Source organism: Augochlora pura, chromosome 5 (assembly GCF_028453695.1).
Source record: "Augochlora pura isolate Apur16 chromosome 5, APUR_v2.2.1, whole genome shotgun sequence".
Lineage (NCBI taxonomy): Eukaryota > Metazoa > Arthropoda > Insecta > Hymenoptera > Halictidae > Augochlora > Augochlora pura.
In genome coordinates, this window is record NC_135776.1 from 13,386,908 (window position 1) to 13,411,225 (window position 24,318).

The 24,318-nt window shown below is 37.5% G+C and overlaps 1 protein-coding gene across 1 annotated transcript in view; it reads right to left on the reverse strand.

Moving 5' to 3' along the window:
- The window catches only part of LOC144469856 (opioid-binding protein/cell adhesion molecule homolog), a 209,735-nt gene extending 197,582 nt beyond the window's left edge, over window positions 1-12,153 (reverse strand). The window contains exon 1 of the mRNA XM_078180541.1: window positions 11,547-12,153. Within this exon, the coding sequence (XP_078036667.1) occupies window positions 11,547-11,616 (70 nt within the window). The 5' untranslated portion in view covers window positions 11,617-12,153. The remainder of the gene's footprint in view (window positions 1-11,546) is intronic.
- Between the last annotated feature and the right edge of the window lie 12,165 nt (window positions 12,154-24,318).

The window sequence follows — 24,318 nt, forward strand, 5'->3', positions numbered from 1 at the left end:
TGCAAGCAATTTCTCTTGCAGTAACACAAGAATTAGATGCAGCACGAAATCACTGTCGTGTCACGGTGCGATAGCGTTGCTAGCCTTCCAATGCTTTTTCTTTTGCCGTAGTTATCCACATCTTTTCTACTTCGACCAATTTCTCTCGCAATTTCTGTAATCGTTACTTTCCGTTTTCTTACAATAAGAATTGCGTTTATGTGACTGTCAGATAATCTTTTACCACGGTCCATCACGAAATGCAACACATACCAATATCAAGAAACACTGAACACCGACTGACCACTTTACCTTCCTTAAACCTCGCTACATATGGAAGAAAATCAAAATAAACCTTGATTGTGCTCTCATTTCCTCTGTGTCTATTTGTGTATTTCCAACCCTCCTAAAAGAATATCACGTAGAAATTCCAATATAGACAGTGTTTACATATTAGTAAAAGTTAGTCTTTCTGTATCATTGTCACATTTCCTGTACCATAATTATAACGCGAGAAATTAAAGATAGCGCACGTGTGCTATCTTTTTCTTTGGGAGTGTACACACGTAAGAAGTTATTATGCTTACTTTAGAGGGCACTTCCAATATATAGGGTGTGTACAATTTACGTATATAGTTTACTACGTTATGCGAAAGATTCAAAAATATCAAACGTCCTATCATTTTCTCCGGGACTGTACAACCAATCTCTGATCTCGGCGTAGGAATCGTATAATGTCAGCAGATGTGTTAAAAAATGTGTCAAGGTTGAAAGGAGCACTAATAATTGCACGAACCATGAAGTTAGCATGTATGTCGATCACTAATGTACCGTTTTCCTTTAGCGTTTGGGTATTCTAGCGTGTCAAGACGCATCCGTGCACCGTAGGAACCGGCGCATTTGTATTCAGAAATACTGCGCCGGCAATTCGCGATCCGCGACAACACAAATATGCGCGAGGCACAATCGAATTACTTAATAAGCCACTTGTTGCAATAATCGAATGGAAATAAAGCCGAGGCGGCTCCGGCAGCGCGCGGGATTTAATAACGTACCAATGATTCGGGGTTTAATTTTGACATTCTCCGATGGAGTTGAAATGTGGTATGTTCTAAATCCACAATATCCGCCCCCGTAGCTACCCGAACACGGCATAATAACATCAGCTGCTACAACTTCAATAGAACGCCGCAACGTCCTTGCGGTACGCTCCCCCCATTCCTAACGACGAACTTGAGTTTGGCAAATTGGGTTCTCGTCTAACAATCAACCACATTCCGCAAACGTGTAACACGTCCGCCTGTGTGTACAATTCTGGGACAACTCTCCCCGAAGTATCAAGATCGAAGTATCGTATTACCATGGATCTATCCGAATAATTTGATTATTTATGGTTCTTCGGACACACACTCGCGGCGGCGCAAGCTCGCGAGCGACGCTGATCGAATTTAGGAAATCGAGTTGTTCGGGGAGCTCGTGACACTTTGTTGTGATATAGTCTTTTTCTAGAATTCTCTTTAGGGCGTTCCTTCTCCTTTGATTTCTTCATATTCGTTTCTGTGATTTTCTCAGATTTTATTCAATCCTTGTTAGCACAATCTAGTCACGTTTTCTCTTTCTTAGAGTAGAATCGATCGTTTAAACTTTCCTTTATAACAGGGAGGAATATATAACATTTCATTTATAAACTAGTTCGTCGCATATTCGAACAAGCTACTATAGTTTGAACAGATTTATTCGAGTGAATTGTTCACGAAAAAGTAGTTTGAAAATGTATCGGCAATTATCTTCACGGGGAAATCGAATTGGAAAGTTTGCCATTACACGTTCCAGCTTGGTCAGTGTGTTTTCCTATTATATAGTGTTCTAACCTGCAATCAACAGCGATAATTGTACGGTATAATTCATTTTCAGCAATTTCACTATTCGCTACGTATCAATTTGTCGACAAATTATCGTAACATCGTTAGCGCTGCACGCTATGCTTCGAGAATACGAAGTTTAAGTACATTGTTTGATAGAACGTGAACGTGTGAAGTGCTATCGCGCATCGATGATAAACCAAACTTTCTTCCTGCAAAACTTCTATGACAATGTTCCATTTCTTTTAATATCTTTCGAGATACTGAGAAATATCACAATATTATTTAAACAATTCAATTCGAGGCGTCTGTTGCTACCAAAAGTATTCGGACACTAGTACAACTTTCACTTCCACGACATGTATTTAAATAAATGGACATTGAAAGACAGAATCCTTTACGGTATATTAACACTTTAACGACCGCACGTCTACGCGATCAAACGTCGCCAGGGGCCGGCAGTATTTTTGAAGAATTAATTTTAAAGAACTTTATTAAATTCACGAAAAAGTTAACATAAAACAAAAAACAACAAAATTTAATCAAAAATTAAAAATAGGCGATAATTACCTATAATCAAAGACGTGACAATGAAATATGAAGCCAATAGCAATATCCACACTTGTTTACATTCATAAATTATCACACAAAGAGTGTGGTACTGGTCAACAACCTTCGGCGTCAGCATCACACACATGTTGTGTGAGCGGTCGGTAACGGTTGTTCCGGCTATCACACACATGCTGTGTGAGCGGTTGTTAAAGTGCTAACTAATAAGCTTACCAAGATTTCACTCTTTTTCTTATAGAATTTTTTACATTATAAAGACTTTTACATACGAAATTATTAAATGGATATCACGACTGAAGCATAAATTATAATACAAATGGCAGAAAGTCTGAATAAATCCAATCTTGTAGAAATTAGTGTTAAAGTATATAAAATTTACATATAAGGAATGAAGTATGGAATGTAAAGTATAAAAAGTATAAAGTATAATGTATAACGTTAAATTATATTAAAGCACACTTTCGATTTAGTATACAAGGCTACTTACAGAATTGAAACAATACAACCAAATATTGAATTTTTACGCCATATAAGTATAACGACAAGTTATAAAATTAAGTTAATGTATATACCAGTTGCGTGCACTATATACTAGTATACTAGAATACTTTTAGCAATAACTGTTGCTCAATCACCTTAAAATAAATCGAAATAAATCTCGTTTATCTTCTACAATGAGAAAACGAGAATACTTTCGTAACAATATTGGATTACTTTAACGCAATTAAACTTCGATTCATTAAAAACTTCACAATACCGTGCACGCATTTCCAGCCGTCCAGATTAAAACCGAGAGAGATAACGATGATTCCGACAAAAACCGAAAAACAAACGCAATGTAAAAGTCACGGAATGGTGCAAAAATGTTCGGTTCATGACACATGGTTCCCTTAAAACTTTTTCCCTTCACGCCGCACGGAATATATTGAAGTAAAAAATTGGGCCATCAATTTCCGGGTCAAAATTACTTTAACAGCGAGGTTTTTAAAAAAAAAAAAAAAACTGTTCATCTATCCTGGCAGCGCCGTTGTAGGTGATAACTATTACTTTCGCCGATTCTCCGCGAATTCAGCAACGCGGTGACTTTTCATGTCGATGCATCCCACATTTATCTGCGTGAAATTAGCAATTTGTTTGTTCGCACTTGCAACGTTCGCGCTAAAAGGACATAAAAGTGAAAATAAAATGCTAAAATTATCTTTAGTAAAATTAGTATATATATACTGAGATATATATCTCAGTACTATACAGAAATAAATATATGGTAACATATATTTTATTAATATATATTAGATCATAGTTCAAACATTAACAAAGAGCTCAGATAGAGAATTTAAAAAACATCATACACTTCTTTTCTTTAGTCATTCGAACCTAATCGCAATCGTTGCAAAAATTCTCTTAGTACATTATCCGGTAAAGCAGTCTTTCTAAAATCATCTCAAAGAAGTCTAAGTCGTTTGGTCGCATTTTAAATAATTATTTCACTCGGAAGGCTGACCGAATATTTCGTGTGAACTGTGCGTCGGCGAAAAGTCACCAGGAACAGAGAAACACGCGTGAAAACACTGGGTTCTTAAGTCGGAAACGGGGTTTCAGCGCAGCGGATTACTAGTAAATGAGTTTCCGCTTAAAAATGCAATTTTCAGTGATGCCGCTATAAAAGTTTGCCTCCATGGAATTTCCAGACACCTCGTCTTCTGATCCAGGCCGCAGTAGCTTGTATTGAAGCTGATGGCTGGGAGCCTCGAGAACTCGAGGGGTAGACCGGGGAGATGGGAAAAATTTGTTCTGCTAATTCTGGCGACGTTTATTCTCCGTAAGCTAACAGCTCCGCGAGAAGCAGAATAACGTGTTAATTAGGGAGCCCGGTTAATTGTGTTTCGAGTTTTTCAACGCGGCACGATTTCGTAACACCGCGATAGAACTAGTGAAACGATGCTTCCCCCCTCCCCCTCGCGAGAACGGAACAAGACCTGATCGATAACAGCTAAATCCAGGGTCCCGCGTCTTTGTCGAATATTTCATGATTCCGACACGCGAAACGTCATCGTTTCATTTCCTCGCTTCATGTATTAACCATAAATGCAATTTTATGCGATCATGTCGCGAAACCAAGCGACGACAGCTTTAGAACGTTCAAAATAACGGACGAAAATCCACTGCACGCTCCGCAATTTGCTGCGGACGTCCGTCCACACCTGTCTAAATACGTATCAACATACTCTGACATATATCCGACAAATTTGTTGGGAATTGTTTATTACTTAAACCGGTTCCCTTTACTTAAATTTACAAGAAGGTTCTTCCGAAAGGCATAGTAGACATAAAATAAAAAAGTATTATTTCTACTATTATTATAATTACTCTAACTACAATATAATGCTAGAATGGATAATGTATCACAACAATAATAATAGTACTGAAGTCGATTTCAATGCCACAGTTTATTAAACTTATATTTAGTGCAGTCTGGGTCACATTTTCAAGCGACATGATCGGCAGAAGTGTATTTAGTTATCTCATAATTTCTTTCTGGTTTTTTGTTGACCTCGGTGAGATGATTGAAAACTGACGATACTGTGTACCAATGCCAATATCTAAAAATATTGCTCGCGTGTCATAAATTTGTCAGATTTCTACGGCAATCAGTTGACAGTGAAAGACTGCGACACAGTACTGGGGCAGGGGGGAGGGGGATACTGTATGTTCTGGTTTTTTTAGCTATAAGGATAACCGAGCTATCGTGTGCGAATACATATACATATATGCACGTGATGGAATCCTAGTGACGCGTGAGAGTTATTCAAAGGAGAGAGAGAGAGAGAAAGAGAGAGAGAGAGAGAGTTAGCCACGAGCATTATTTTTATTTCAACTACTATTTTATAACAAGCATATACACACATGTATAAATACATAAGTCTGGCCATTTGGTACTTTCAGTAAAATTTGATATATTATGAGCAGTTTTTAATTATATATTATATATATTAATTGTTAATATAATATAATAATAATATAACACCGATATAGTATACTACTTACATTTTATTACGTATATAATATATCAAGTTTTAGTTAAAATATCAAATGGCCAAAGAGAGGAGCAGACGAAAAACAGATCACTAAAGACCACGTTAAAGAAAGCTGTGCTTCGATACGTATCGTAGTATTTGCGAAAGGATTACTCTCGACCAATCGATAAGTGGAAAACGATTCCATCTGCGTCGCAAGGTTATCGAATTGTTTGTTATTGTTCGATTTTTTTCTCGTTTCTCTCGTGGCCGGAATTTCTCGCCAGCGTCGGCAAGCATTTTCAATCTCCCAGTTATTGACGCATCCGAGCGAATCGTCGTTTGTAAATGGATGTTTAAAGCGCCCTCGTCCGGTGTCGTTTCACGCATACCAACGGGGACATCATTGTCGGAATTATAAATTCTTACGGATGTCGATAACGGCACGCCGTTGTGTCAGAATTATTGGCAGTATACCTTTCTTCGGCATCTCGAAAAGGATCGCGTACCAGCATTCTTATTCATGAACGAGCGTCACGAGATCGAGCGAGTTTCATTTAGTCGAATCTGCCGTAGATGATTCCCCACTAAAAATTCCTTTTGCTCGGATGCAATTCACTCTCTATAAACATGTGTACTATTTATCTACATTATCGGAGTGTATCGATTTTTTACCAAAGGAGCTGGAAGTCTTGTCCTGTAATTCTGGTACATACATACACAAAGTTTGAAAGAATATTTTTAATTGTATATTAAAGCATTCGATATTTTTATCACTTCATATTAGAAATAATGAAAAATAGAAATGTATTTATATATTTTTATTTTTATAGAAATGTATTTATATATTTCTATTTTTATAGAAATGTATTTATATATTTCTATTTTTATAGAAATGTATTTATATACTTCTATTTTTTAGAAATGTATTTATATATTTCTATTTTTATAGAAATATATTTATATACTTCTATTTTTATATTTTCTTATCTTCTCGTTAGATTTCGGTAATCGTGTAACAGTTGCTCTAATGTATTTTACTACTCGTTTCGCATTAACACGTTCGCGGTAACCTATATCGCATGGATTCGCCTGAAACGTAATTGTTTCCTCAAACGTCAGTTCTGCTTCGTCGTCGTCGGGGCCGTCTCATCGAACATTAATTCACTGAATCCGCGAGGATTTGCGTGATCGGAAATACACGGAAGTGATTTTCTGTCAGTGTCTTCATGACGTACTGCAGTTTGATTTGGATCCGTGGAGCAGCGTCGAAACGTCACCCCTTAAGGTTCAACTTTATTTTCGGAAGTAGCAGGCAACGCATTGAGCTTGGCCCAGAACCGCGGCGGTATAGGGGATGATTGACATATTCGCAGATATCCAAAAATTGCTCCGCGACGATGGACGCATGCGTGACATTCCGAATCAGCTCGGTCGGTAAAGCTTCCTGCCACCTTTCGTGACGCACACTGAGATTCTAGCTATCTGCTCAGGCGAAATAATTTTCAAGTAGACTCAAACTATTGTAATCCGGACTATAATAACAACAATCGAATATTTATAATGATATTAATCATTCTAGTTTGTTATTGAACAGTTCACCCACGATATTCGTTTTATTTGCTTCATGCTAAGATGTTCGTAACTTACCCCACTCACTCCTATAGAGAATTCGTTTAATAAGTTTGTTCACCGGACAAATACTGTAATAACAATTGCTGCAACATATGCTTGTTATTTATAACGGAGCACCCCGAAATAGTTACTTTCAGTGCTTCGCAACTTCAGCATTAAATATTTGTTTTCTAAAGGAAGCTTTCCTTAGTTTCCATTGCCTGAAATCCAACAAAATTGACTCGAACAATTTTTCCATTGCACAGAGATTCATAGTCCAATGATAACAGTGCCAACACCCTGAATAATTTGCTCTTAATTTTTCAGTATTTCCATTCTACAGTTTCGTAGAGGCTGATTGTCCACAATGCTCTTCACCATGAAATGACGTTTCCCTACTATTGAAACGTCTGCGCGACCCGTAGGTCCGCGCTCGTATTGACAGATTCCTTCAACATTTTATGTTCCCGCTTCTGACTTGCCAAAATTCCGGGCACCGTCTCATGCAAATTTGTTATTCATTCGCGTCGGTCACTTTAGCAGGTCTACGAGATCGAAAGACAATACCGACGCGATGTTACAAAATAATATAGATCAAATGGACGGCCTCTCGCGCCGTACTATGACGTCCTAAGCAATAATTCATAGGAAGAATGTATGTACAGGGTGAACTGTTGCATTTCAGATATCTATATAATTTTTAACGATACTAATAGAATATTTAATTGACAATGGTTATACTATTTTTACTTATACTATTTTATTTCATACACACTAATATTTGCGCCATTTCTTCTCGCCATTCACCCCTCTGATTATAGTTATTTTTAGTAGTAATAATAGTAGTCACAGTTTCGAAAATTTTGAGTTCATGTTCTATATATTTAATATTATTATATTATATATTAGGTCTACCGGAAAGTTCTGTCTGCGAAGTGAAAGAATATAATAAATTTTTCATACATTTAAGAATATTTATTATATAATTTAATTTCGTTACCTATGATCTCTAGCGTGATAAAAAGTAAATAAAATTTATAAAAAATATATGTCTCAAATGAACATATTATGCATACTTATTAAAACTCGATTATCTAACAGAACTTTCTGGTAGACCTAATAATATTATACTATTGAGTACAACTATATATTGTAAATAATCTCAAAAATAAATGTTGACAGTAAGCGATGCTAATCTTAATATGGAACAACACTTTGTTTTAATAATGAGAAAAATATGATTTACGCCACTGTATTACTTTGACCCCCTCGCAAGTGTCGCGGTATCTCGCGACGTTTGGCTGTGTTGGATCCGGTTTGAGCGGAGCATTCCAATTCCCGGAAGTTTTAGATAGCACCGCGTACATGGACGCAGCGAAGGAAATATGTCAGGCATCAGCGTAGAATTGGTTTCATTCAATTTTCACCACTGGAAACAAAACTGTGACAGTCGCGGTAAACTTTTTAACTCGTCCTGCAACGCTGCCGTGTATACAGGGTAGCCCAAAGAAAAGCTTGGGAACTGTTTCTTGCGCAACCACGGCGAACGTCAGTTTCGTGTTTTCGAAATTGAAAGAAGAAGGAACTGGTCCTGTGGCCTGCCATATCTTCTTCTGATATCGCTGCTGACAATGGAGACCTGTTTCTGTTCCTTTTTACAGTTTGCATTAGCCCATTGTGCTACGATTTATTTCATAGCTGCTCTAATTAACCCCTTGCGCTATGATTCCTTTCGTGCTGTGTTAATTAGCATTTATTATCAATATAATTGAAGAATCAATGTGCGATCGTGTTTTGCCAGTGCACGTGGTGGGTACGTTTGTCTGTGATCTTCTCTTGTTGAGTCCGTTGGGTGTGCCCGGTCTGTTGCGGATATTCGGCCATGTGGTGCGAACGCGTCTCTTAACCCTTTGCACTCGAGTGGTGACTCTGAGTCACCACTAAAATTGTTCTGTTGCCTAATAAAATGATATTTATAGCAACTATGTATAATTTTAGTAAAATTGTTAAAAATGAAAGTGTTGGTATGAATCACAAGAGTTAATTTGGTATATATATAAAAGGCACATCATTATTTAAAATGTAAATATGTACATCAGAAAAATGATTTCAGATTTAAAGTTAAAATGGCTTCGATTGCAAAGGGTTAATTGTGCTGTATATTTCTTTCTTTAAACGTTTATATTAAATAGTTGATTTATAGACACATGTGTATTTCATTAATAACTCATGTGTACGGAGCTCGCTGAGACTAAATTACAACAATTTATTTTCGATTCTGTACTTTGATAACAGAAGAATGAAATTTGGTTTCGATTTGAAATAGATTAGTAAAATTCATATTTAGTAGATCGTGCATGAAATCTTTATCACGAGTCTGACTCGTTATTATAGTCCAAGGGGTTAACATTCGTCTGCTACTAATCATCCGACTTTATATGTATATCTGTCTTTCGTAAAATTGCAATTAAGCGTACAAGAAAACAACGAATTAATAATTTCAGATTTAGTATTCTAAAAACACAATGCGTCGAAGCTTTATTTCTCGCATCGCGTGGAAAGGTTATTATTGCCTGAAAAATCATTTCTTTGCGGATGTTATAGTTGCGCGGCAACGACAAAGACGATAACGGCAACGAAGATAGATGCGGTCAGAAGTTCAGTAATCTACGACAGGTCGGTTATTGGTTTCGGGGATAATAATATTTCGTTCGGCGTATTCTATTTATTGCTACCACGATTTCATAGAGTTGAACCGCACCGCGGGAATTATAAATTCTTCCATACGTCGATAGCGGTTTCGTTTCGTTGGAATTGCTGGCAGGCTGCCTTCAATGGAGATCTCCTCGGATCTCCTTTATTCATGAATCCATTCATTGTATGGAAATCAACTAGAACGCGATAGCGATTAAACACTCTCAAGAACGCCTCGCTGGAATGGCTCTGTTTTTCCATTATTGCAAAAGCACTCGGAGTTTCTTATCTGTCAATGCATCGCCCCGCTCTGAATTTCTCAAATAAATTTGACACGTCCGGCGTTGGAACGGAACGGTCTTTAAAAGCACGAAAGCTCGCGAGCAGACCGGTCGAATGTAAATCTCGGGGAAGTGCTAATTTTCCAAGGGAATCGCAAGTTATTTTCGCTTTACGAGATTTAATAGCTCAACCCGATCGTATTTTAAATTAGAATATTTCCGATTGTTCAGGAGTTTTATTATATTTATTGTTTGCTTAACCTCTTGGGCACGGCGCGCCATTATAGTGGCTTTCGCGGATGTTTCGCGCTTTACGCAATTGTATTATTCATTATTAAAGTAAACGATTAAAGTGAAAGTGTATATGTCCAATACATTAAGAAAAGAATAAATATATATATGGTAATTTAGTTATGAAAAGTTTCATTCGCGCCAAATCCAGCCGTGCCTAAGAGGTTAATAATTAAAAATAGCAGAGACGATAAATCCAAAACTATTGTACTTTTTTAGGCGAACCTGTTGGCATAAGTAAAATACTGTGACTATAACGACTGTTGGCAACACGAGTGACGGTGTTAAGTACGTAAAGAAGCGAAAACAAAGTTTAGGAAAGGAATACATTCTTGCCAGCTGCATAGTCTCTTGCAATTTAAATTTCTACCATTTCCGACTTAACTTCCAGCTGAAAATTCTACATAAATTCTGGAAGAGTTTCAGTTCTCTTTTAATTGGAATTCCAAAAACGATCTTCGGAAGAGGGGCACTATCCGCTAAGACTTCTATCCAAAATCTGATTAAAGATGACAGATTTTTAATCAGCAAAGAATTATTACAATATATAATTTAGCCCTTTGCACCCGAAGATAATTCAATTCGAAAACAATGACGATTGTTTTAGTCTACTTGAATAATGTAAAAATTCTTTTAAAAAATAGTACAACAATTTTTAGTGCCGTCTTTGAGTCGTCAATTCAGAGCAGAGGGTTAACAATTCTTTTCCAAATATTGTAAAGAAATTTCTTTTCTTTTCTCGAGTTATCCAACATCATTGCCACCTCTTCGTACATCATAATGTGTATTTTCCATGGATAAATTGATTTTTAAATGACACATGTGACCGACTATTATTTTTCTATTTCTCTGGGAAACAGTCGGTCGTCCATTTAAGAGGTTTCAATAGATAAAGTTCAGTCGAACAGACATTGTTAATATGTATAAACTTGCCAATATTTGCCGACAATATTAAATAATACTTAATAATAATACGTACATTCGAGGTACGCGTTATTTTATGGAAAAAAGATTAACCGAATGCAATTATACGACCGAATTGAACGGACTCGTACAAAGTCCGTTCGAGAAACAGCGTTCCCATGGTTTCTCCATGGGCGACGTTGCTATAATATGGTCCAAGGAAAGCCGCTTGTAGAACCGGAGCTTTCATTGTAAATTGGTATTCGCGGATCGAAGACGCTGTAACATTTTACTGCAAACGAAACGAGGATCTCGGTGAAAAGGGAATGCAAACTCACCGGTTTGATGGGAAAGAAACGTGATCAACGACAGGGCGACGCACAGCCATCTTCCCGGATGCTCCCTCATGCTGTCGCTCGCTTGGTCTCCAGAAATTCTTGGTGTCGATTCCTCTTCTCGCGCGGGAGCGTGAACGAGCGTGAACGAGCGTTCCGCGCTTCGACCTCTTTATCAGTTACTCGGAGAGATCGAAGTAAACCGTGAAACGAGGATCCACATCCACCCACATCACTGTCATGCTGTTCCCCAGTTTATCTTCGCACCGTACGCAAACTTCGGCCCGGAACCATAACTAATCGAGACTTTGCAATTCAATCGGGCACCGACACGCTGATTCCGTTCGATCGGCTTCGGCCGGCTTGCTCCGCCGGTTTCTTAGTCGGCCGCAGGGAGGAGTGCGATCCGCCGTCGACGCCGCCGCCGCGTAATCACCAGCAGCGAGACTCTTTAAATGTTGTTAGAGGACACACGGGCCAGCGCGCGAACCTGCACGTCGGAACACGCTCGAATAACGTCTAGGAAGGGTCCGGGGACGCGTCGCGTCGCGGCGCCTGTCGATAAGGATTCCACGATTCTATCCGGAGCTTTTCCCTGGGTGACCGAAGAGGCGAGGATCCAACGCGACCGGAGGAATTGTATTATTCATCAGACACGCGGCTCGCTTCGGGCCAGGATTTACAATTGTGCATTATCGATTCGTCGAATCCATTTGTACGGTTTTACCGGTGCCGCCCGTAATTTCGATCCCCCGGAGTTTTAATATCGCTGAGAACCGGCCTCCCGGGGCTTCGGCTTCCTCGCACGCGAGAGACGCGAGCTCGCCTACTCTCTTTCACTGCATCCGTCGATCGGCAATCGGTCCGCTCATAATTCCTAGCCGGTCACCGGTCGGGGTTCGCCTCTGCCCGAGGTTAATCGCCAATCCGAAATCCCTCTGCACGACTTTCCGGCGCGCGGCTTTTTCGGCGCGGAACCGATGATCGTTCCTCCACGAACACCGATCCCAACGGAACCGGCCGCTCGACGACGCCCCAAACTCGCTCGGAAAATATTAAAGTACGCGCGACACGCTCTCTATCTCTCGTATCTCTCTCCCCTCTCTCTCTCTCTCTCTCTCTCTGCCGGCGCGAGAGAACTCGCCCAACTATCACTTACACACAGCCGCGAATTAAAACGAACGAATGGACTCTTCCTGGCTGTCCATTTAAATTAAGCTCTGCGGGAAATCGTGCAGTTGTTCGCGTGCATCGCACAGTTCGATCACGGGCTATTAAGCAGGCGTCATAGAACACATTAATCGATCGTTAATTCGCCTGTCCAGTCTTCGTGTTCCATTGGTTTAGAGAATTTCGGAACCCCTGGTCGTCGACCAGCTTTTTCCTGTACTCGCGGCGCTCTTGCGATCTGCAACAGAAAAAGGAACCGATTTATTCTTGGACGATCAGTTCCGAGCGGTTTGTTTTTTATTCGCTCGCAGGCTGATATTGTTGCCGATCTCGGCGCTTCAACCCTTCCCTCTCGCCGATTTTAAGGGCTGTTTTAACCCGCGCGGGCCGTTCTTTCGCGAAACGCACAGTTTGTTCGACCGACTCGCCCAAATGGTTTTCGCTTTCGCTGTCAAGTCGTATGAAGTTGTCGCCGTTGAAATGGAGATGTCAAAATGCAAGTGGTTTTATCGAGCGCGCTGCAAACGAATACGAAAATTACTGCCAACGTTGGCAGCAGCGCTTTGGAGGTTTCTCACAGAAGTAGACTTTAATTGAAAAGCATCCCAACCTTTCTTTCAACATTATATTTGATACTGCTGAATAATTTATTAAATTATTTTTAAAAATAATGAAAATTTTATTAAATTTTTAATTTAATAATATGTGACTGAAATTTTTGTGGCACGCTTCTCTTTGGGTCGAACGTAACATTATTTTAAATATTTACGAAATACAGGAGTTCTGTAAAGATTATTTGTAATTAAAAATTTATTTTTGATTACTGCTTTTTTACTGGATTAAATTATGAATATCTGTAGTTAAACTTAAATAGGAGTATAGTTTTATCTACCATACGTTATGGAAATTAAATTAGAAATCCTGATCTGTTCCTATTTAATTAGATTTGTAAAAATAATAATAAAAATTTTATTAAATTTATAATTTAATAACATGTAACTGAAATGTTTGTGGCACGCCTTTCGTTGGGTCGAACATAATATTATTTTAAACATTTACCAAATACAGGAGTTCTGTAAAGATCATTTGTAATTAAAAATTTATTTTTGATTACTGCTTTTTTACTGGATTAAATTATGAATATCTGTAGTTAAACTTCAATAAGAGTATGGTTTTAGCTCTCTTACGTTATGGAAAATAAATTAGAAATCCTGACCTGTTACCGTTTAATTAGATTTGTGCAGATTGAAAAATAGAAAGTATATTAGTCACCTAAATACAATTTATAAAGAAATGAATTAGAAACTGTAACAAAATCGACCAATACGATCTCGAAACTATCGAAACAAAGAATTCCATTCAGTCCACGTTCGTTTCGTACTATTTTGCGGTGGAAAATGAAATTACCGGTTCTTTCTGCTAATCTTGCGCCATTTATCACTTTACTGTATCGCGGCAAAGATTTTCGATAACTGGGCCACTGTAGAACTACGCCTATCAATTTCGCTCCTATCGATTATTGTATTGCTTTTATTTGGAATTTGTTCAGCAAGGCATGGAAACTATTTTGACACAGATTCTCGTGGCAACCGGAACATTTTTAAGCTACAAGTGAATAATCCATTACACAAATCTAAAAATATTTCTTACGTTACAAGTAATACGCTTTGGTAATACCAAATACTCCAAGGAACAATTTTTATTGGAATAAATTCATAAATTAGTAGTTTTCTATAGAGCGAAGCAAAAATGAAGGATTAAATTGCATTAGAAAATGTATCGTTAGAAGTGAAATACGATACAGGGGAAGTCTGTTGTAAAGAGTATCGACTGGCTATCTAAGATTTATGCGAGAAGTGATTGCTACATCAGCAGGCTAACAGCTTTAACCAAATTGATAATGAGAGCTCGAATAACTTTGTTTGAACGTTGCTTCGAAATCTAGCTGCAATATCATTCTAAAAGTTGAAATTGGAGTTTAATCTAAGTTTACTCTAAACTTGTATAACCGACTAATATCGAATTTTGCATGGTTACACGATACGCCATTTTCCCCGTGTAATGCAATTTTTACTCGATTAACAGTTTCTTTTGTATTCGATAAACAAAGGAAACTAGATTATGATTTTAAGCTCTATTATTCTCTTTCTTCCCTTACTCGTTTTAATAACCAGAAAATATGTCATCGATGTTCTCAGATTATTTCGATCTATTTATTCCTTTAAATTGCACTTAATCATTTCGATCATAAGTGCATAAATAAAACAATATATAGAAATTGAATATCTTTGTCATGGAAAAGACTGATGAAGAATTATATATACCTACCAATAATTACATACATCATTATACACACATAATATATCATTATTACCAACAGTAGTACATCTATCACATCAGTGTACAGTTTTATAATAAATTGTTTACTGAAAATCCACGGGTTCCGATGTATAAAACATTCTGTTGTATCTAAACAGTACGTGCTTGCAATAAAAGTAGGCGTGTGCTGCCAAGAGACACTCTAATCGGATAACAGAACGCCCGGATAGTAGAATGCTCCGCCGATATTAGGGTATTCGGATACGGGAGACTTTATTGCATAAAGCTTCACGTCGCTGCCAAAGATTTTCTGAGATATACACACTGTGACAATATTACTGAATTCTGGGTGCTGGGTGTCTCTACCGACCGATATATATTGGAATCTATAATGTCTTCGGAAGTCTCGCAGTTTCGAAGAGAATGACAAAATTCAAAAGAATACAAATACTTCTGCTAATACTACGACGAATAGGGTTTGATGTACATTTATCGCAAATGAGTGTAATCAAAAGCGGAACATTTATTCGAAGAATCTAAAATTATTGAGCAACTATTAATCGAGTTTGTAGTATGTGTAAACCAGCGAAACTGCTTCCGGACACATTTCGCGAACAGGTATTACGACCGCAGAGAGTTAAATTCTGTATTAGATTGAATAGAACGGATGAAGATGCATTGCGCAACGATAATTATGGATTCGTCTGGTTATTGATACGAAAATAATGGACGCCCAATGTGGTTATCCATTGGAGTAGGTAGGATCCTAAGGAAACAATATCCAAAACTGTTTCTACTTTGAAAGTGGCATTCACTTGCCTTTTATTTATTTAGTAATAGAGTTATGGAGCCCTAAGCGCAGCTAAATATATATTGCCAGAATTAAACTATATATTACTATGTATAGGAATATATAGGATATAGAATATAGGATATAGAATATAGGATATAGAACATAGGATATAGAATATAGGATATAGAATATAGGATATAGAACATAGGATATAGAATATAGGATATAGAATATAGGATATAGAATATAGGATATAGAATATAGGATATAGGAGATAGAATATAGAATATAGGATATAGAATATAGGATATAGAATATAGGATATAGAACATAGGATATAGAACATAAGATATGGAACATAGGATATAGAACATAGGATATAGAATATAGGATAAGAATATAGGATATAGAATATAGGATATAGAATATAGGATATAGAATATAGGATATAGAATATAGGATATGGAATATAGGATATGGAATATAGGATATAGAATATAGGATATAGAATATAGGATATAGAATATAGGATATAGAATATAGGATATAGAATATAGGATATAGAATATAGGATATAGAATATAGGATATAGGAGATAGAATATAGGATATAGAATATAGGATATAGGATATAGAATATAGAATATAGGATATAGAATATAGGAAAAATTTCTATCAGTTGAACATATACGAGTCTTAAATTCCTCAGTCTACTGTAAAGTATTTATCCCTTCAAGAAAATGTTCACACTGTGTTATCCTATTTAGCGATGAATACCGAATGCTGTTGGGTATTTTTAATCTTTTTCATGCATCTATGTATTGGGGACAGCGGCAGAGTATATGTTCTAGGCTGATGTTAACGTTACGGCGGTCGCAAAGTTTTAGTTCCTGTTTTGTTATCAGGTGACAATGTGTGATATTTTTATGTCCTGCTCGGAGCTTATTTACCTGGACTTGTTCCATTTTTTATAGTGCGGCGGCTCGATTGCCTTTGTTATATTTTCGTCGGTCTAAAACCCGGTCTAACCTTTCTTCTATCATTTTAATACACATTTTCTGCAACGAAATTTGTTTTAGACAATGGACTATGTATGTATATTCAAAAATACGGCGCGTTTCTGTATTAATTTCTCTTCGGAAGAAAAATAAGTAAAAATGAAAATAAAATTTACAAAAAGATAAAACTAATATTTTCGTTGACACTATACGAATTCGTACTATATTTAATAAAAGTTTACTACAGCCAAGAATATGTATCTGTGTAACATGTTTTTTATCTTTTAAATAACACCTTCGTTTTATATACGTAATGATTTGGTATATTTGATGTTGACTATCTCTACGTGTGTTTCGTGCGAAATTATAGCATTGGTCTGTGGCTCGTGCTGTTGGTGTTTTAATTTAATTAACAATCCTATGAAATGAATGTATTTCGGTGAATAAAACCGAAACAGCAGAGCTAATGTTCGTTACACTGACTTTAATTCTGAAGATTTTACGTGTCCTAATGAAACAGTCTAATGGATGAAGAACTGTGTCACCCACATATAACCGACTCGACGCGACAGTCAACGTGCTAGCGTCTGCCTTTGTCATAAATGAAATGTCCAATTTTATACAGCTCGAAGTTCGCTTGCTTAATTGTCTCATAAATCGTGCAATCAAAAGGAAGTTGTAAAATAAGTAACATGGACACATCGTCATTTATTTGGAAATAGATCGTCAATTAAATTAGCGGATTATTATGCAAATTATAACTTGCCATCACAAATGGAAGAACTATTTTATTTATGTTCCTAATCATTTTAACGAGTTGACAGTAATGGTATAATATCTTCAAATTGTCCGAATTAATTTTAATTTCACAATTTACTTTCCTAATTAATATTGTTGACATCGTACACGTTTCGATTAACGCTAATAAAACTATAATCATTGAAAGCTTCGTTTCAAATTTGCACGCATCGTGTGCACTAATTTAACCCTTTGCGGCTCTACATCGAACCAAACTAATTATTAATGCGTAATACATTTGCATTAATAGTTCCTTGCTGATTTGCATTATACTCGTCAATAATACCACAGTTATTTCGTATGTAAAAACTATTATAGCATCTCGTGACTGTTGTAGATTACAAAGGGATGAATGACGATATCGTTGAATAACATACGCGTGGGATTGTTGCACAATATTCAATCAAATCCTAATATCAAGGGGAGCAAAACGCATTAAACCGCAGGGATTAGCGCCTCTGTCGCGTTGTTTTGTTCTAATTTAAAAAGAAACTAATCTAAAACATAAAATAAAATATCCTTCATTTTAGTATCATGAAAATAAAGTATTATATTTTTAGAAGTATATTCATTCAGAGAAATAAAATATCGTATTTCTGAAACCGATCTAAATGATCGAAGATAAAATATTTATTTACTATTTGCTGTTTAAAACATTATTTCTCCCGGTTCTGCGCACAATGCTCGGAACAAATACTCGACATCGATGAAGATAGTTTGAACGCTTTAATCCGTAATGGTCCGCGTCAAACATCTTGAGAATTGGACAGCGAGATGGGTCGAGGCAACGCGACAATCGATCGACGTCTTCGCTTCGCGAGGAAAGTCGAAAAACTGATTGAACTGTTACCATTTTGAAAAGAAACAAACAGACGGGTGCGCAGCCCCTATGAAACTCAAACAAAAGAACATTCCGCGAGTATTAGTTTTTCTCAATTTGCCACCACGCGGTAGTTCACCTAGATCAAAAGCGAACTTTAATTAAATTCGAAACGTATTTAATAGTGTCAGAGGGGCACTATGAACCGACGTTCAGCGCTGGTTGAAAAATTGTTGTTGCCAACAGAAATAGGGAAATGGAAGATGCGACGCCAGAGATGTGTGTTGATAGCAACGTGTATCGAACTATGTGCATGCGCGCGCGCGCGTGTGTTCGTTCGAATGGGACCAGAAATAAAATACAAATATCGAAAAGCGCGGTCTAAAAGAGTTCGTAAAAAAACCCTTCCAGCGAAATGGAATTCTGTTCTCTTTCATCATTCATTTCGTCACCGTATTGTTTTACGATATTTTGTTAGCAGAGTCTTATTAACGCTGAACCTGCCAGAGCGCTCAAGCGACAGCTTTTTAAGCTTTATTAACAAACTGTAGAATTCATGAAAGTTTACAAAATGATTCCACGATACAATTCAATGTACAATTGAAAATATTTGTATTTTTATTGTTTACCGAAACAGAGGAATTTTGCGGAGAATATTACATTACATACAGCTTCGCGAAAAAATATTCTGTTTTACGTTGTGATAAATGTGTTACGTACGGAGATTACTCCCGACGTTTCTTTTGCTCCTTCTTGATGGTTTACGCTAGCTAACGCGATGAGCGCGATTCAAACACAAAAATGTTTAGTTTTTGATGGACGCCAGTTTAAGGGCTGGGGACCGCCTGTGTCACGGTATCATCCGCGGGATGATCTGGTCACGTAGGCCCAGCCCCCACCACCAAATTTTCCAGTTCAGCCGAATATATAATGGCCAAGATTTTACTTCCCATCGGGTTAGTTTCAAGTCAAATCGAGACGACGAGACGTAGCGTGATCGAGCCGAGTTCTCCTTCGAGCAAATAGTGACCGAGTGTGTATACGAGGTTGTTCGCCCCCGCCGACTTGGTGCGTAAACCAGGGAGCGTGTCTTCGGACTATCGCGAATTCTACGCTATACTTACACACTTGTAATAGCCTGTACTTGTTATATTATATTAACTTTACTTGTGATTCAGTGTACAAATTATTCATTTCATTTCCCAGTTCGAGTCAGTTGTCGGTACGATCCCACAAAGATCGATCCCTTTGCCGCTCGAGGTGTATCAATTAATATTTGTTTGAAAGTTACGAGGCCAATTAGAATCAATCTAAATATCCACAAAACTCATTTACCTGCGGCCACGTGTGAAAACTGGCTCTCGGATCGTAACAAATGCTTGAAAATCATGGGAAATTTTAAGCTAGGGTTTAATGAAAATTACTAAGAATTCATTCGGAATTAACAGAGAACAATAATAAAAACAAGAATGATAAAAATGAAACGAAGATTGCTTTGTTTAATTCAACAAAAAGTTTGCTGGATATGTGATAGTAATCGTGATGAAAATTAAATTAACACTTGCTATTGTTTACGCCATGAAATGACAAAATATATATTCCACAGTATAGATTTTACTAGATTAAAAAATTATATTGAAAAAATAATACTACGGTACAGGAATGGTGTGGCTCGTCTGGCCATGACATGCCAATTCTACTTCTCGTCATAGGACAAGCCACGCGAACTCGACGCATCTTTCGCCTCAATTTTCTCGAAAACGGAATCTCGAATGAAAAAATGTTATTCTTTTTTTCGACTCATTTCCGCATCCAGGATCATCCCTTGTCCGATTGTACCACCCCAGTTACACGACTCCATACGTGTTACTGACACATTGAAAGAATTTCAAAGCAAAATATTATTTAGCGGTCATTGGATAAATCTTGACCAAAGCTATTGAAACTCACCAGACTCATTTTAACAAGAATAGTCCCAACTATTCCCCGGTGCTGCAATTAACTTAGCCAAATAAAAACTACTAAAAATAAAATTCTATTTCTTCCACTTTATCCACTCGCGGCAGTCTATTGATACGCGCCTACCCCTTCCGTTTCGCTACAGTCATTTTCAACCCTCCTCCACTCAGACAGATAAAACCAAGCCGAGCTCCAGACACTGTGACGCAGAGATCCGTGCCATCTCATGTAAAATCCGTGCACCGCTGCAAATAAATCAGGGTAAAATCTCCGTGTTTACCAACGCGCAGATAAAACCTGTAACGCAATTCGAGGTCAGATTCGACAGGAAAATTCAAATGGCGCTCGATCATTTAAAACGAACGCGGCGAAGAGACTTTTGAAAGCGTGCATTTCGTCGTCGCCGACGTCGGCCTCGCTGCGTCGAGGAGACCGAGCGCGGCGTGCACGAATCCCTAGTCGTCGGTCCGGAATTACTGTGTCGAAGAGTAATGGAATTCAACGTGTTTCGTTGCCGGCTGAATTTCTATCTGCAGGACGAGATCATAGTTGCGGAGGACGTGGGTATAGAACCGGGGAACGCCGGTGATTGAGACAGACCGGACGGAGCGCTTAAACGAATCTCGACAGTCGGAGGACGCCGCGCGGCGCCGCGACGGTACAAATCCTGGGATAGTTAAGGCGTCTTAAGCGGCTTGTGTATGTATTCGTACAATTCTGCAGGAACGAGGTGTAATTACCTCTTTCTATCCCTGTCGGCCACGCGATACCCCGTTCGAAGTTCCAGAGATATAGGCATCGACGCCTGGCAGGTGCGCCGGCAAGTCCCAGGGACCAGAGCGCGCCTAGAGAGTCACGCGTAGAACTCCGCAGTTTAAGGCTGACCTAAGAAGCGATTACTGTCTATCCTAAGTGCGGGAATAGCCGGGATTTAGACAACTAGGCCGTCGATCCTCGCAACATTCAACGAACAACGTCGAGAAGAAACGCTAATCCGGACGATTTAGCCTGTTAACGTGGATACCGCTGTTCGAGGAACGACGCTCTGCCGCTCAGGGAAAAATCTGTGCCTTCGGTCGCTTTAACTGTTTCTCTTTAATGCTACGAGACTCTTCCGACCTCTAGCCAATTAATATTCTAGGATAAACGTCCCCGTCTTCCGCGAATTTATCGGTTACGTTTAAGAAAATATCAATTTCCGTGGAATTTGCCATCAAGAAAAAGTAATTTCACAAAATAAATGCTTTAGGTCTGTTCGATAGAAATTTTTTAAGCCCTGGGGTTGCGAGTGACCCGAGCATGGAACTTCTGCTTTATTTCTTCGAAAAAGTTCAATTTTCTCTGTTTATATTTTTTATAGTTAAGAGTAAAGTACAATAGGTGGAAAATATTCAATGCAACTTTGGGAATGGTCAAGAAATACCGCTACCCTTTAGTTTCAAATAATATTGGGTTGGTAACTAAGTAATCGCGGATTCAAAATAAGAAGGAAAATTCAATTCTTTTGCTTAAATATATAAGTTTATTCAATTAGACAAATGAATTTTGACGCTGCCTTTCTTTCAGCGCGTCATTTTAATATACTGTATATAACATAACGGTGATTACTTTTTTGGAAATAATGTAATAAAATATGTTAGAAACGCGCGCCTTGCCCTTCCATCTTCAAACTGTAATAAAAACGAAACTAAATAATTAATGGGTGCAATTTTCTTACTAAATTGAAAATGAAAGTCCAGATAGTAAGAAAACAATATAACATAATTACTTTAAAATACGTTGATAAAACAAAAGAATGTGCAAAGACCATCTATTAATAAAATCCGCAATCAGTTAATTACCAAACCAGTAGATAATAATATGAGTAATAAACTAGTAATAAAACAGTTGCGATTATGAAGATTTAGAGGGTTAGATTATTATGAAGGTTAGATTTTTGGAAAGAGACAGCGAAAACGCTCGACGAGTTATCTCGTCGACCTATGTTAACGGGTTAAACGAAATCGGTTAAAGCTAAATGAAATTTAAGAATCTCGGCCTTATTTAAAGGAGCATTTTAATGAAAGCGGTTCGTAAAAGTGCAGGGCGCGACGGATTAAAGGAACCTACCTGCCAGTAATGAACACATTTCAGCCATAAGAGTAATGTTATGTTAAAGTGAATGTATTAACTCTTTACTACCCCGAAAGCCTATTAGTAGGCTTTCACGTCTGTTTAATTTCCCTTTACGCAAGGCTTCTAAAATAAATTCATAATAAATTATGCGGTACCAGTTGATTCGAAGTTTTACGATTGTAATTTGTTGGTGGCATTAAAAAATTAATTAATGGATCTTTGGCTTTAATTCTGCGGTTTATAGAGGTTCTTAGATGGAGCTAACATACGATTTGTGTATGGAAATTCATGGATGGTTGTAAAATTTTATATTACTCGTGACTGTAGAATGCTTTTAAGGTTACGCTGTCTGCTCGTTGCAATTTTAACCCTTTGCACTCGGAGCCATTTTAATTGTAAATCTGAAATAATTTTTCTGGTCCGTGGTATTTCCATTCTATTTAACAAAATAAATTTTTATGCATAGAAAATTTATTCTTCTGACTCCTGCCAATAGTTTTACTACTTGATAATTTTTTAAATCCAAACCTTATTGTTACAGAAATTATTTTGCAACGTGATAGAATAATTTTAGTGGTGCCTCAGAGTCACCGCTCGAGTGCAAAGGGTTATTAAATAATCGACGCAATTGCGGTTCGCACAAGATGTTTGGATTAAAGTTTTTTGAAGAAACTGTTTTTCTGTTCGTTTCAGTGGGAGGAATCGATTGTGCCGTTGGGCCAGCCGTAGCATTTATTTTGAAATTGGGGATGTGTTATGTGGTGGGTGATATGTAGATGTAATATTAGATCGATAAAGAATAAATAGCACCAAATGTGGTACGATCGGAAATAGTGAGTCATAGAGAACGTATCGTACATTATTACAGGTCACACGAATATATTATCGAACGGCAACCGAAAGCACGCGTGCTGGACGAATTTTCAACAACTTTCCACAAATTTGAACAGTTTCCAATTTATACGTTAAAATACTGTATTTACATGTTACGAAAGTCGATAAGCGAATGGCCAGACAGTTTTGAATGCGAATTACTGGACCACGTGTAAAGAATGTATCGGGCAAACGATTAAAACGATTGTAAAGAGGATATGCATCTGATATTGGTGAAATTTTCTGCGAAACTCCTTCTGCATTAAAAGATCAATGTTTTAAGACAACTTCGGCGTTTTTAATTGGCAAAATAATTTGTTCTATCGTTTCGTAAGGCGATTCATAAACATAATCATCCGTAGCAGGAAAAATTAATTACTAAATAATCTTTAAAGCGATCCACGCTCGTACGAATTCAAATGATCGATGTAATTATTATTCGTAAATAGTAAAAATTATAAAACACTGTAATCATTCGAATGTCTCCACTGTTCTCTGTTTCGTTCACGTATTTTTGGTATAAAATCGTAAAATCAACAGTCTCGCATAAAGTAGTACAAGGTTAATTGTATGTAAAATAGTGGAGCACGTAATTAAATATAATTGGGCGCGTAATTAAATATGAGAAGATATAAATGGCGCAAAAATTGAAATATCTTTCAAGTCTTCTCATTCGGCGCACAGAAATTTTCAAAAATACTGCTGGATTTCTTTGGCGTCGCTGCTGTTCGCATACTTTCTAATCATGAAGTAGCTGTTGAGAAATATTCTATGCCAATACGCTCGTTTGCTTCTTATTCCAGTGCTAACGGCGTGCAAAAAGACTAGTACTGCCCGTGGCAAAATGTATGCGATTAAAATCGTGAATGCGATGCCGGAAGGAATGACTTTAGCTCGAATTAAAACCGGAAATTAAGGACGAAACGTTCTA